General features: G+C 33.5%; 2 protein-coding genes across 2 annotated transcripts; one reads left to right on the top strand and one right to left on the bottom strand.

Moving 5' to 3' along the window:
* Positions 1-1,798: 1,798 nt before the first annotated feature.
* LOC140878446 (uncharacterized) lies at positions 1,799-4,832 on the top strand. Its single transcript, XM_073282052.1, has 3 exons — positions 1,799-2,306; positions 2,534-2,635; positions 2,899-4,832. The coding sequence occupies exons 1-3, from the start codon at positions 1,902-1,904 to the stop codon at positions 4,402-4,404; spliced, it is 2,013 nt and encodes a 670-aa protein (XP_073138153.1). The 5' UTR covers positions 1,799-1,901; the 3' UTR covers positions 4,405-4,832.
* A 1,228-nt stretch (positions 4,833-6,060) lies between these two features.
* On the bottom strand, positions 6,061-9,145 carry LOC140878454 (NEP1-interacting protein-like 1). Its single transcript, XM_073282059.1, has 5 exons — positions 8,820-9,145; positions 8,376-8,527; positions 7,196-7,279; positions 6,918-7,082; positions 6,061-6,481 (listed from the first exon to the last, which is right to left on the bottom strand). The coding sequence occupies exons 1-5, from the start codon at positions 9,094-9,096 to the stop codon at positions 6,359-6,361; spliced, it is 801 nt and encodes a 266-aa protein (XP_073138160.1). The 5' UTR covers positions 9,097-9,145; the 3' UTR covers positions 6,061-6,358.
* Between the last annotated feature and the right edge of the window lie 5,977 nt (positions 9,146-15,122).

The raw sequence follows: 15,122 nt of genomic DNA, 5'->3' as shown, positions 1-15,122 counted from the left end.
AAATTTAAACTTCATTTTTAATTTAATTGAAGCAGGCCAACCGCTGTAAATTAATAATATTATCGCAAGAGAGACATGGGGAGTGGCAGTGAACGTATGTTTGTTAATTATTGGAAATTTATTGATAATTTTGCTTTATCGCAATGTGGATATTTTTATTTGAAATATAATAATCTGTCACTATTTACTATATAGGTGCATACTTCATCGCACTTAATTCTGAATAAGAATTAATCTTATTTTGTTAATTAAATGATAATTATTTTTTATTTAATTAATTTTTTTTGCGATTTATATTTTTAAAAAATTATATAAACAAGAAAATAAAAATATTTTCGTTGCTAGTCCATATTAGTAATAGTAGGGTGGCAATGTTGTTTTTTGAAATGTTTATATATTTATTCAAATCATCAAGTTATTCTCAGGTTCACTAATCTGTTTATATTCAAACAATGATTCACCTGCTTGTTTAATTTATGTTTAAGTACATTTGAAAGTTTTGTTAATTATATGTAATTGAAAAGTGGTACATTCATATCTACATTTTTTTGAAAATTTCAAACAAATTAAACACTTCAAACATTGGTGGCTGATTCCAATAGATTACAGTACCATATCATTAATACATCATATGCATATATTTATTTATGTCCAATAAATAAATATGGTTTTTTTAAACAAAAGTCCAATAAACATATATAGTCATAGAACATAAATGTTTGGTAAAATTGTCAATATCCTTAAATTTAGAAAATACACAAAATAAATATTATAAATATTTTTAATTAAACTTATAATTAGTTTTATTTTCACTTTAGTTTATGCGTTGTTTCAAAATTATAAAATCAAGTTTCTCAACATTTTATGCTTGTAATAATATTCTATACCATATTATTTTATTTTTATTGTGGCTTAAAAATTATTTTATTTCATTTTAAAGTTTAAACTATATCTTGTAAAAGAAATATAAATATCAATAAATTATGTTATTAAAACAAAAAATTTCTATCCAATTTATAGTTACATCCCAATTTTTTTTATACATTCTTAAAATTAATGAATATTTATGAGTTATGACTGACAACTTATCTAACATCAAAGTTTCAAATTTAGAACAAAGTTTTCGATTCAAGTTTCAATTATAACAATTTAATCTCTCAATTAGAAAAAAAAAAAAATTTAACTGACAAATATTCTTTATATAACTAATAAAAACATGGGTTATATTATGAAAACTTTATTACGAATAATATTTAATATTTTATTAATAAATATGGAAAAAAATAATGAAAAATGCCTATAGCAAAAAAAAAAAAAAAAAGGAATAATCTAGTGTGTAACATGTAAAACTAAAAAAAGACATTACATTTGTGATTGTGTTTTTTAAGGGCAAATCAAAATCTTGTAATAATAATAATAATAACAATATAATAAGGGAATTAAATCATGTGCAAATTGCTCAAAAATCTCCAATGCAAACATGTTTTGCTCTGCACTCCTTAGCCACTTTTTCGTACCACAATTTTTGTTAATTTGTACCACATCTTGTATGATTTTGTACCACATTTTATATTATTTTGTACCACATTTTATGCCTAGGAAACTCAAAGCAAAACATGTTTGCACTTGGAATGTTTTAGCAAATTGCCCTTAAATCATAATATCACTGCACATGTAATAAATTCCATTTACATTTACATCTTTTTTTTTTTTTTTTGAAACGATTTACATTTACATCTTATATGTTGTTTGAGGAGATGTTTATGTCACCAAAATATGCACTGCAAATTTAATTTTACCTGCGAGCGATTGAACGAGGCCTCCTCCCACTCTACCCCACAATCTCACACTTATTATAGGAGGAATCTGCGTGTAATGGCGGAGGAAAAGCAGCGGAAACAATGAAGATAACCTTAGGAAGAGCCAGCGTCCAAGAAACGAAGTTTCCTCAAGTTTCACTGGACTCCCCACATCCATCAGATCTCTCCCACAAGTCCACTTTTACCCGCAAGTGGCCTCGCCGGAGAATCAAGAACTCCGGCATCGGTGTGTTGTTGAAGAGGGGAGTTGGGAACCCGTCTGCCAAACGGGGCAGCCACCCAGAAACCCCTATTCAAAGATGGAAGCTTGATGCAATTGGTGACGAGAATGATTCGGTGGCGGAGGAGAAATCGTCTCTAGATGCTGGCCTGAGCAGTTGCCGGAAAGATAGGGCCGCCGTGTCGGCGAGGAAACTGGCCGCGGGACTTCGGAGGCTGCATTTGCCGGAGTATCCGAGTCATGGTGGCCACAGTTTGGGAGCTAAGGTATTCGGTTTGAGGAATTTCTTTACTGAAATCCATTCATCATTTCTGATTTAAACGTCTGAAATTCGAGTTTTTGACTTCTTATTGCCGCATTCGCGTTTGGTTTAAAGTAGATTTTCTTGAACTGTCCCTGCAATTATATGGTACATGTTGAATTAAAGAACTATTTTCATGAGTTTGTATGATGAAAATTGGTGATTTTTAATGGCCTCGATTCTTACCTGCAGCCAAGAGGTGGCCGTGTTCATCATGTGGACGCAGTGCATCGTCCTGACGGCAACGATTTGGTTCACATTCAGCATTGTGGTTCTGGTTCTGCTCTTAGAAAGGTCCGTACTTATTCCATCTTATCAGATACTTGCATTCGTTTGTTCTAATGTGTGTTTTCATATAGCCTTGTATCTTTTTTGAATATAGTTTCAATGAAGATAGATATGGAAATGTTTTTAGGATCTGTTAAACGATTTTGATTCTAGTCGACATGAGATGCAATGCAATATTCATTGTCTACTGCCTTGATGCTTCCAGAGAACTTATCTTCGGTTTGACATTTCTAGTGTTTTATGCAATTTAGAAATTTTGGTTCTTGCAGTTTGGCATGTCGTCTCAATTTCCCAACTCTCCGACCGAGGGAGTGACAAAGTGGGATCCTGTTGGTTTGAAAAAGTCTAATGAGTTGAAGCGGGTATTTGGCCAACCAAAGCGCAATGACCATAGGGAAAATTCTGGTTTGGTGATATTTGCCCTTGAGAGAGAACTTGAGCATGCTAGAGCCAGAATAAGTGAGCTTGAAACTGAGCGTCGATCCTCTAAAAAGAAACTTGAGCAGTTCTTGCTGAAACTCAGTGAAGAAAGGGCTGCTTGGCGGAGTAGAGAACATGAAAAAATCCGTGCATATTTACACGATATGAAGGCTGAGTTAGGCAAAGAAAAGAAAACCAGGCAGCGGCTTGAGATGGCCAATTCCAAGTTGGTAAATCAGTTATCTGAAGCTATGTTATCTGCAAAGCGCTATATGCAACAAAGTGAAAAGGAGAGGAAGGCTAGGGAACTGATCGAGGAGGTCTGTGATGAGCTTGCTAAAGAAATCGGAGACGACAGGGATGAAGTTGAAGCAGCAAAGAGAGAATCGATGAAAGTTCAAGAGGATGTGGAAGAAGAGAGAAAGATGTTGCAGATGGCTGAGGTTTGGCGTGAGGAACGAGTGCAAATGAAGCTGGTCGATGCAAAGGTTATGCTTGAAGAGAAGTATGTGCAGATGAACAAGCTAGTAGCCGATCTTCAGACCCTTCTGAATTCGAGAAGAACAATTTCCAATATGGGGGAAATAAAAAGAGCAGAATTGCTCTGTGAGGCTGCTGGCTCTGTCAACATACAAGATGTTAGGGAATTAAGGTACGAGCCCCCGAGTTCTGATGATATCTTCTCTGTTTTTGAAGATAATTTTGGAGAATCCAACAAGATGGAGGCTGAGCCATGTCTTGGATACGGTCCTTGCCATGACTCCGAGATCCGCACAGTGAGTCCTGGAGTGGGAGTTCTTGTTAAAGATGGTGCTCGTGCACTTTCCAACGTTTTTATGAGTCAAAGTGGTGAACTAGAAGAAGATACTAGTGAGTGGGAAACTGCGAGCCATGTCGAGGATCAGGGCTCAAGTTATTCCCCCGATGGAAGCGATCCTTCTGTCAGTAAGCATTTTCAAGCCAGAAATATTTCGAGAAGCAGGGAGGAGATCATGGACGTCGATGAAGTTGTTCTGGTGCCAACAAGAAACTCGAAAAAGGCCTCGTCTATTTCTAGGTTATGGAGATCACACCTGAGCAACAACAGCGATAGTCATAAAATCTTGTCGGCTGATGGAATGAAAGGGAGGCTTTCAGATGGAGCTACTACATCTCCAGATCGTCGTAGTCCACTGGATTTGGCTGAACAATTGAGCTCGACTCTAGCAGGAAATCCACAGGTGACTCAAGGGAGGAAAGGATGCATTGAATGGCCGCTTGGTGTGCAGAAGAGTAGTTTAAAGGCCAAACTTTTGGAAGCGAGGATGGATAATCAAAATACCCAGTTGCGCCAGGTTTTAAAGCAGAAAATTTAGAAGCAACTACAGGACTAGTTTCTTCTCAAACCACATTGAAACTGCCCCCCGCTCGTTCGATGCTGAGTGAGTCGTGTGCATGCACAATATGAACTAGTCTTGGCATCTGCAATGGCCCCAACTCGTAATCTAAGAAATGGTGAAGAGTGAACATCGAACTCATTGGGGCAGCCAAGAAAAGTGTACTCAGTATTTGGTGATGTGTGATTGTTGGACGCCTTGACTATCGAAGGTGGATGTATTTGCCCTCTGGTTATTATGGAGGAGCCCCTTGAAACAAGATTTTACTTGTGTATTATTGCCTTAAACGCAGAGTAACTTTCTATTTTGTCCACTTTATCGAAATATTGATGTATTACGTTACACACGCAACTCATGTGCGCGGTTGTTAGTAGGTATAATTTGAGAAACAAGTTCACCCTTCCATCTCATAATTAGAGCATCCCTTCGTTTGAATTTTTTGGGTCCTCACGTGAGAGAACAAGGAGCATTAAATCACTTACTCTTTGTGTGAATTTTATTTGGAAGAAGCCCGTGCCGCCAGCCATTAACAGGTTCACGTCTTTAGTGTACAACATTTTTCTGAAACGATAATAATAAATGGTATAAAAGTGGGATTGGTTGTTTGATGTAATTGATTAAATGTTTGGCAAACGAATTTTTTTTTATCTTATATAATTATTTTTTGGCGATTTCAGTTTTCAGTACAATTATATTACAGTTTGTTTAAAAAAAAAAACTAAAAGTACCAAAAAAAAAAGAATCAAATATAACGAATTAAAATTTAAATTTGACAACATAGAGTAACGAATGACAAATTACACTTCATATTATTTTTAATAAAATTGAATGATTGCGTGTACAAGATCAAATCCAAGCTTAATCATATAGATTTTTTTTAAAAAAAAATTCAAAAATAACTTGATATCGGAAAAAGTTCATATCCCCCTTAAATCACTAATAACAGCATAATAAGCGTGATAATCTATATCATCAATCAACTAACACTTACAAAGGTCGAAATTCAGGATAAAATATTTGATTAAATAAACATACAAAATAAGTTAGTAACATATAAAAATACGACTATTTTAGTAAAGATAAAGTTTCTTGTGACACAATGTGTTAAATATATCGATTCGATCCATGTTGGTGAAAAGTAATGCTTTTGACATAAAAATATTTATTTTTCATGGATCAGGTTAAGAAAGATATTAGTCTCACAAAATCAACTCATGAGACGCTCTCACGAAAAATTTTTGTTTAGTAAATTCATGTAATAACCATAAAAAAAATTAAATCAAGGCTTCAAAGTTTAAATTTCGTAATTTAATGTGAAATTATGTTTGGTTTTAATTTTCGAGATGTTTCAAATTGGAATGAGACCACAATGAAACATAACATAAACAATAAACATTAGTTAACCCACGCAATAACCTGCAAATCACGCTAATCTGATAAATTGTACTAAATGTGCAACGCGCAAAAAAATATTGATAATGAGAATCTAACCCATAATCATCAATCAAACGCTCGTTTACTCTAACTCGGACAACCCCGTGAATGCTCATATCAATGGTTTTGTGATCAAATGAAAGTTCATTGTGAAAAGTATATAAAATAGGCATTCGTCTCCACAAAACTTTTGACTTTCGAGTAAAGAAATCTCTAGCTTACGAAAGTCAGAAATTCAAATCATTTTCCCCCACACAAACATTGGAACATGAAGCCTGAAGGAAGTAGCATAATCTATAAATATAGTTCATTTGCTCAGATAAGATATCCTTTCTCCACATACAAGACAAATAGTCATGATACTATCAACAAAATCCACGATACAACTCCCTTCAAAATACTTGTGAGTGTACAGTTTTACCATATTCACCTATTTGCTGCCCTCATAATTTTTCTTTAAGCTGGAAATTTTTTGATTTGTCTCATCTATCATAACCCATCAGACGTCTTTTCTGCAAATCGGACAACTCCCTTGCCGAGTAAGCCATTCATCTATGCAGTGTGGGTGGAAGAAATGCCTACAGCTTGGCAGAACTCTCGCATATTCTCCATTCTTCAAATCCTAGGATGATATGCGAGAAATGAAAGTCTCAAACACTATGCTGTATACACTTACAAAGTTGGACTACACAAGTAACTCCAGCAGATAACTTTTTTAACATCATCCATGAAATGTTATATGGTTCTAGGTTATTGTGGCTAACGATTAAAAAACCTACAAGAGAGTTTGAACATGACGGAGAAGTACTAAGCTCAAGCAGAGAAACCAAACTTTTTACAAGTGATATACTGGTATTTATGTTTCTGATTCTCGCAAGTTTTTTGAGAAACTTAACCTTGTGTTTATCTCAATACTTTATCCTCCTTCAGTTATGTAGAATGAACTTTGTTGTAAATATCCCAAAAACCAAGTGGAGCACATATTTTATTATATTTCAGTTAATTTTTTAACATTGCTCATGAGGACAAGACTCAATTCAACTGATAGCTAACCTAACCTGTAAGCAAATTGCACAACTAGTCTCTGAAAAAGACGTAGTCGTCTCTATGGCATCGAATTTGTAGATTGGTAACTTCTTGATTGTATCTTGAGCCAATCCTCTTATCGTATTGACCTCAAAAATGTCTGATATTTCTCTCAGACCTGTCTCCATGGTACTAATCTGAAACAAATAAGGTTTCATATTAATTATTCTACAAGTTGATAGTTTGGCATTATACTTACAAACAAAGAAAAAAACAGATTACAGACATAGCATATCAAATAATCACTTGCCTGCCATTGATAAGCTTTCAGCACAGCAGGACTCACCCATTCCATAAATATCTTTCCATTTACCAGACTACATATGAATGCAACCTGAAACACAAGTTTTGAGTTGAAACCAATTGCCTTCATTCATTGTCCTCAATTTATCAATAGAAAATAATCACTTTGCATTTAACAATCAATAAACAGGATCTAAATGGGTTCAGGAATGAGTAAAGCATCCTTTTATGTCAGTGAAATCTTGTGCAAGGAACGGAGTGCCACATTTCAAATTGCGCACTAATTCAAGTATATGTGTCCATTGTCACATCACAACACATGTAATACTCACTGAATCACGCGTTCTAGCACTGAATTCAGGTTCCAAATTATGGAAGTCTCTCCATCAGCCAGGACTTCAAGTGATAACATAAGTGAGCATGACCTTGTGAACCCCCACAACAAAATATTTCTAGTGGATATTTAAACAATATAAAGCTGTCCTCACACCAATTGACCCTCACACCCATTCCTCCATTAATGAGACTGCCAGTAGATCAGAGTTAGAAGGACCTCTATTTTTCAATTTATTATCGTTATTTCTAAGAATCCACTGCCCCCTGCAACTGGGTTCCCTGTACTACATCCATCTATTCAATTTTCGCCACCCAATCTTAGGCATCTTCCGCAAGAGTCACCGCATTTTTTGTAGGTTTTGACAACAGGAATTTTCAATCCTCGGCCTAAAAACCAATTACTGATATCCGTTGGATGCTCATTTTAGGAAAAGATTATCTTAACTTTCTATAGATTGAGAATATTGGTATCGGAAAAGTTTCATGGATTGTGACAGCTTGTGGAGTTGGAATGATCTTTTGACCATTTCAGTAAAAAAATATGCCAAAAGCCTTTCAAACTAAGCAAGCTGTCTCTGAACCATCAATATTAGGATTTTCATCATCTATAGCAACAACACTAACACGCCTAATACAGTGCCAACTAATTACTTCTTCCTCCAATCAAATTTTACAAGAAGAAAATACAGCATAGCACGGCACCTTCACAGTCACGTTAACCTCACCGTCTCACATGAAAAAGTTCCAGTCTTCGTGATTAATTTTGGTAAATAAATACTTTTTTAACACAGCCCGTCAATTAAAATACTGCATTGGCATTAGTCACAGGACAGCAAGCACATAAGTATTACCTTGGAAAATGGCTCTCCATTGAGTATAAGTTCCATCAATTGGACGCCAGTAAAAGCCCCTGTCACTGCTCCAACACCGACTCCACGTAAGAAACCAGTTTCAGTAGTCTGGCCTTTGAGTGCTCCACTGATTGAACCTACGCTAGCTCCGCCTAAATAAAATCCCAATAAAAATATTGAGAAGAAAACAACACACGTGACGTGGTTCATGGACAATCAGCTGAACCAAACAAATAATCCAGAAAGAAGAAAAAGTCTTAATTCTGAAACGATAACAAGGCAGACAACTTTCATCAAGCATCTGGTGTGAATATTGAACCTCACGAAACTAAGCCATTGCTTTCCAGGACACGAAGCAGAAATCACAACCTTATTCGCGAGTGTGTCCACCAGAAAAACCCGCAGGTGAAAACTAATAATAATACAGCAAACAAAGGAACGTACCCAAAGCAAAAAGGCAAGTGACTATAGCCACAGCAAAGTTCTTCAGAAGTGCAAAGACCAGCCCAGATGCGAAACCACGCAGTTCAGCCGCAACCCACCACAGAATGCGAGAGAACCAACGTCTCACTGCCGAAAAATGGATTAACATGCTTGCAGAAACCCAAGTGATCCCTTGTTTACTGTGTAAGTAGCAATGTAGATGCAGATTATCGACGAGCAAGTAACTTGTAAATCTGTAAGAAAAAATCTTGAGAAGTTGTAGGACAAGTGTGAGCATTTATAGAGGGTAGAGGAGCGGAGGAGAAGGAGAAGATGAGCATTAAAGGAGTGTGGGTTCCATTCATCAACATGAGCAGTGAGCATTTTTCCTCCCATCATTTATGTTTTTTTTAAAAAGGGTTGACCTGAAGGGCACCCATCCCACATGAGTCAGAGGCCTATTGGCTCATGCGGGGTTAAATCGAGGGATATGCACGAGTAGGCAGGGACCTGAGGGAGGAAACAACATGGTCCAACCCCCAGAGCATACCCCCAAATATTTCAATGAGGAATATGCTCCACACGAGGATCGAACCCGCAACGCTGGAAATTTCTTCCCACGTCACCTCAGGCCTTACCAACTCGCCTATGGCCCTGTGGGCGCCCATCATTTATGTTTTGGTACTCGGTACTGTGGTCCAATTTTTGGGTCGGGATGGAAAAATGATATTTTTGATCGTATCTATTATCTTTCTTTTTTTTAGTCTCTTTCTTCTTCTCTTTTCTTTCTTTTTTCTTATGTGACATTATTCTTTTAATAGTATTGGAGATGTAAATGAATCAAGTCGTTCATGAGTTATTTAAAGCTAGATTCGATAAAAACTCATTTGAGTTTGTGAAATTGGGTCGTTAAGATAAACGAATCAAACTCGAACTTTAAGATATTCGATTCGTTAGCTTGTGAATATGTTTGTTAGTAGGCTCGTGACTCAACTTTTAGACTAAAAAAATAATGATTTTGATATTTGATTTATATTTTCACTTTGACTAATGACAAATATATAAAAATATACTATTATAATCAAACTACAAAATTTAATAAAAATACTATATTTTACTCTTAACATCATATGTAGTTTTTAATAGATTTAAATAATATTTAAATGTATAATTTATATTTATTAATTTTTTTTAGGTTCGATAAAAGTTCGAATAAACTCGTGGTTCATGAATATATTCATTAAATAAAACCCGAGTTTGACTTGATTATGAACGAACAAATCACAAAGTTTCAAGAGTTTGGCTCAGCTCGATTATCCTAAATACTAAATAGTACCGTGTTAGTTTAAGGATGACAACGGAGTGGGTTCGGAGCCTCGCTAGGAAAAAATCGGACCCGGACTCGCCCAACCCCGCCCCGCATTAAAACCTGGCTGATCCAACCCGCTTACCTTTAACTTTAAATTTTTTTAATTGAATTATTATTTATAATATATACATGCATGCATATATATTAACTGAAATATATATATAATATGTAAGTACATATTTAATTATATATTATTGTGTATAAATATATATTAAATGAAATATATATAATATATGTAATTACATATTTAATTATATATTATGTATAAATATATATAATATATTTAATATAATATATATATTATTAAATCAAATAGTGTATTAACTAATTTTTCTTATTTATTTTTAATTTACATTATATTACTTATTCATGGATTACTTATCCTATCACTCAAACCAAACGGTGCCTATAATCAACTTATATAAATTTGTATATATATAATGTGGGGCGGGTTCACCCAAACTCAGGACTCGCCCCGGATCCGTTGACTTGGACCCTCCCTGTCCCGCAACTCGTTTGATCGGATTTTAACTCGCTCCGGACGGGTTTCACACAAGGTCGGGTTAAACCCCGGCTTTAACCCGGCCCATTGTCATCTATGTTTTCTGATACGGGTTTCACACAGGACACGACTCATTGTTATTCATATGTTAGTTTGATTTTGATATGTACAATATCACGTGAATGTTTTCAATGAAAACATATTAAAAATTATCAAAATCGAAATACTGAAATTTGATTTGAACTTCATAACAACATAATATGATGGAAATCGTAAACAAACAAATTTATGAAAACATATTAAAAATTATCAAAATCAAAATACTGAAATTTGATTTGAACTTCATAACAACATAACATGATGGAAATCGTAAACAAACAAATTTACCCGGCCAAAAATCAGTTTTCCTTATTAGAATCTATTAAATCTAGACCAAACTCGTTTAATTATAAAGAACAAAGGAAGAACATGGAGGTGAATAAATGAAGTAGGTATCGTAGTGATATTAAAGGTAAACGGGTGGCAGCAAGATTTGCTTTTCTTGGAGCATACATTGGTTGACTGAGTATGAAGTGTACTTGATGCTACCCGCTCTGGTAAGAAAAAAAAAGTAGAAAGAAAGAAAAAAAGAAAGAGTGGTCGATACCCAATTTTTATATTTTGTATAAAATTTTAGATTATTATAGGATTAACCGATCAAGTTAGCAGGATTTTTTTTAACGTCATATGGAAATTGGACGATAATTTTTTTGTGATTTTAGTTTCATTTGAATATAACTAGTATTGTAATTTTGTCTCAAACTAAATGATAAGTCGACAACATAAAACGAGTTAAGTTATATTAACCTTTTCACATGCAAATTTAAAGAGAACCAATCAAAGGCAAAAAAAATTCAGAAAACCATTGGTTTTTTTAAGCTCATAAAAGCATTGATTTGTGTGCGAGTTATTATGATCTTATATCAGAGACTTGATCCCCGCACCCTAGGGTGCGGGGAATCCGTGCACACACGTGCTTAAAAAAATTCCAATTGACTTGAAATTTTCACGGTAGGATCGTTTCAAAAATACGAATTCAATAATATATCATATGCTACAAATTTCTATCTCGGTGGCCGGAATCGTGAAGATGGCCGAAAATAGGGTTAAATGTATAGTTTTTGGTCATCTTCATGATTTCGGCCATCTAGATAGAAATTTGTAGCATATGATATATTGTTGGATTCATATTGTTGAAACGATCCTACCGTGAAAATTTCAAGTCAATTGAAATTGTTTTGAGCACGGGTGTGCACGGATTCCCCGCACCCTAGGGTGCGAGGATCAAGTCTACTTATATCATATGCATCGAATGTTGGACCGATTAAGATCGAAATTGATCGACCAGACTAATCCGCCTCTTGCTGTTTTGGAAAACCATTTTGCATGTTTGGTGGAGGTATTTCGTATGCCTAGCTAATTAACCAAGTGAGTTAATTAATTAAATGCACTCAATTATATATGGTGGCTTTATTATGATTTATGCATGAGGAAATTATTGTGTATAAATGTCAACGTACGGAAAACGAATTAGTTTTAAGGATAATGTAACTCAAATTAACTTGAGTTCAACGTTTCATATTTATACTTGCTTTTCGGATTTAGAGCTAGTATGGATTCAGAAATTATAACTAAAATAAACGCTTAAAATAAGTTTGCGGCTTTTAAGTATTTTTATTTTTATTTTAAAAAAAACAGTAACAATTTTGATGTCTGGATAAATATTAAAAAATATTGTCATTTTTAATTTTTAAATGTAAAACAAAAGCCAAAAAACTAGAAATTCAAATTTTTAAAAACACTTTTTAAGTGTTTTTTTTAAAATATGTATTCGTGACCAAACAAGATAATTTTTTAGGAAAGTGTTTTTTTTATTATTAATGTTTTTAACCTCCTGACAATATCCTGCGTTTCCCATTTATTTTGGACCGTTCAATTACTCTAAAGTCTAAACTATTCCAATTTCGAAACTACACAGCGCCTTGAACAATTTATTTTCATTTTGCATTGTACTTTTTAGTTAAGTTTCATTTACTATTGATAGTTACTCCAACGAAACCTTTTAAGTTTATTTATGTTTTATTTCTACATTTTACCGCCCATAATTACTACCTTTTAAGTTTATTTATGTTTTTATTTCTACAGTTTATCGGCCATAATTACATGTGCACAGTGTGGAAATTAGAGATTATTGAGCTTATATATAATGAGTGTTTTAAAAAAGCATATGTTAGGTGGATAAAATATGTCAAATAATCATTCAAAAAATTTATATATTGATCTAGACGACAGAGTAATATTATTACACCACCTAGAAGCGTCATCTTTCTAAAAATCGACATGGTGGGTGACCGTCCAACGTCTAGACGATATTAGACGGGTCTTTTAAGACATTCAAAATTATTAGTAATATTATATTATCAATTAATTATCCCATTCACTGGGATTATTTTCAAACGATATCTAATATATATATATATATATAATTTTAATCATGGCAACATAACTTTAATTTTTCCAATTTAGCCCAAACTCATATATATATATATATATATATATATATATATATATATATATATATATAATTCTGATCATGGCAACATAACTTTAATTTTTCCAATTTAGCCCAAACTCATATCAGTTTATATGTCTTCCTAATAATTTTACTTCCACGAAAACTCATGTGATACGATTTTATTGGTTAATTTGTGAGATGAATATCTTATTTGAGTCATCAAAAAATATTTTTATGCTAAAAAATTAATTTTTATTGTAAATATAGATAGAATTGAACATTCTCATCACAAATCACAAGAGACTCACTATTTTACTTCACCGTCCACATATTTTTTTGAAAATTATTCCGCCATCTGCTTTTGATTATGAAATCAATTATATTCATTGGTTTCAATAAAATCACAATCGCAATTCAAATAATATTTAAAAGTTTATGGAGTACGCGTGATTCTTTATAATATTTATATTTTACATTATTTAATCAACAAAAACTTGTATATAAAACAAGTCAAAATCTAGTGTTTATTTATCTATTTTATATTTCTTAAACTAAAACACAAATTTTTTTTAAGCAAACCTACATCTAAAATAATCCAAGTTCGTATTGGAGTCGGGAGAAAAGACTAATTATGGATAAAATCCTCTCAAAAACTATCCTAACTCCTAAGTAAGTATGGTTTTTCTTAATAATTCAACCAATAATTGAATAAATAAATAAGGTAAAATGTCGACCACCAATAATTATATATAACTTAAGATATAGCACCGTACTTGTTCCCCCCATAACAAACTAAATATCTTTTAATCTCGAAATACATATCATACAAAAAAAAATATGTTGCCCTTTTAATTTAATATTGAATTAGATTCTAGCTTATGGATGCTGTGCTTGGGTTTAGACTTTAGAGGTATCAAAATCAGTTAGATTCGTCAAGTTTGCTCATTTAATTTCGTCATACAAAATAAGTGGATTAAATTGACAATTTTTCAATCCGTTTTAAAATTGGGCCGCCCCGTCTATCGGTGGGTTGTGACGGCTCTACCTAAAAGATGGGTTCGGTCCGTCCCGCTAACCCATTTTGACACCTCTACTTGGGTTCAGATTGGGCCTACTAGGATCTCATATTCGATTAATGAGACTTTGCCCTTAGGTAATACATAAAGTATACATCTCAACACATGCATAACTAATATATTATTATGCTGACATAACAAATCATGAGTTGTTAGATCTATGATTAAAATAATGTTCTTAAATTAGGTTGAATTAAACCCTCGTATTCATCAATTACAATTTTGAAGAATCTAAGACTCACATCGCTCTACATCCGGGTAAACCTAAAGTCATGCTCGACACCGTAACTAAAATTAAACACTTTTATCCGTCGCCATAGACCTATCACATAATTATATTCATTCATAATATTTTTTGTCCATTTTTTTATTTTTAAAGTGTAAAATCATAAAAAAATAAAAAATTCTAAATTAAGTTTATATCACAATTTCAACCAAATATCAAGCATAGCGATTGTATGGAATTAACCAATAATTCACATATACATCTAACATATAAATTGCATATGAACAATATGCAATTTACAAAAATCCCATAGGAAAAAAAATCTTCAAGAGGATGGCAGAGTAAAATTGATAATTTTTATTTAAATGAATATATAAAAATTTGAACGGATTGGATATATATAAGTCGAGTATTATTAAACATGTTACTCGATCCATACCCGTGGGTTACTCGACCCATTCGATATTATCTAAAACTGGGTTGGATTCGGGTCGGGTGCCCATTCTACCCATCGGTATCATAACCCAAATTCCACCAGAATAATATGCATATAAAAAATTGGGGTGATGGTGTAATTTATTGAAAATACAAGGGTTA

The sequence above is a fragment of the Henckelia pumila genome, chromosome 1, assembly GCF_033568475.1.
Source record: "Henckelia pumila isolate YLH828 chromosome 1, ASM3356847v2, whole genome shotgun sequence".
Classification (NCBI taxonomy): Eukaryota; Viridiplantae; Streptophyta; class Magnoliopsida; order Lamiales; family Gesneriaceae; genus Henckelia; species Henckelia pumila.
This window is presented reverse-complemented; position numbering and strand designations above follow the sequence as displayed.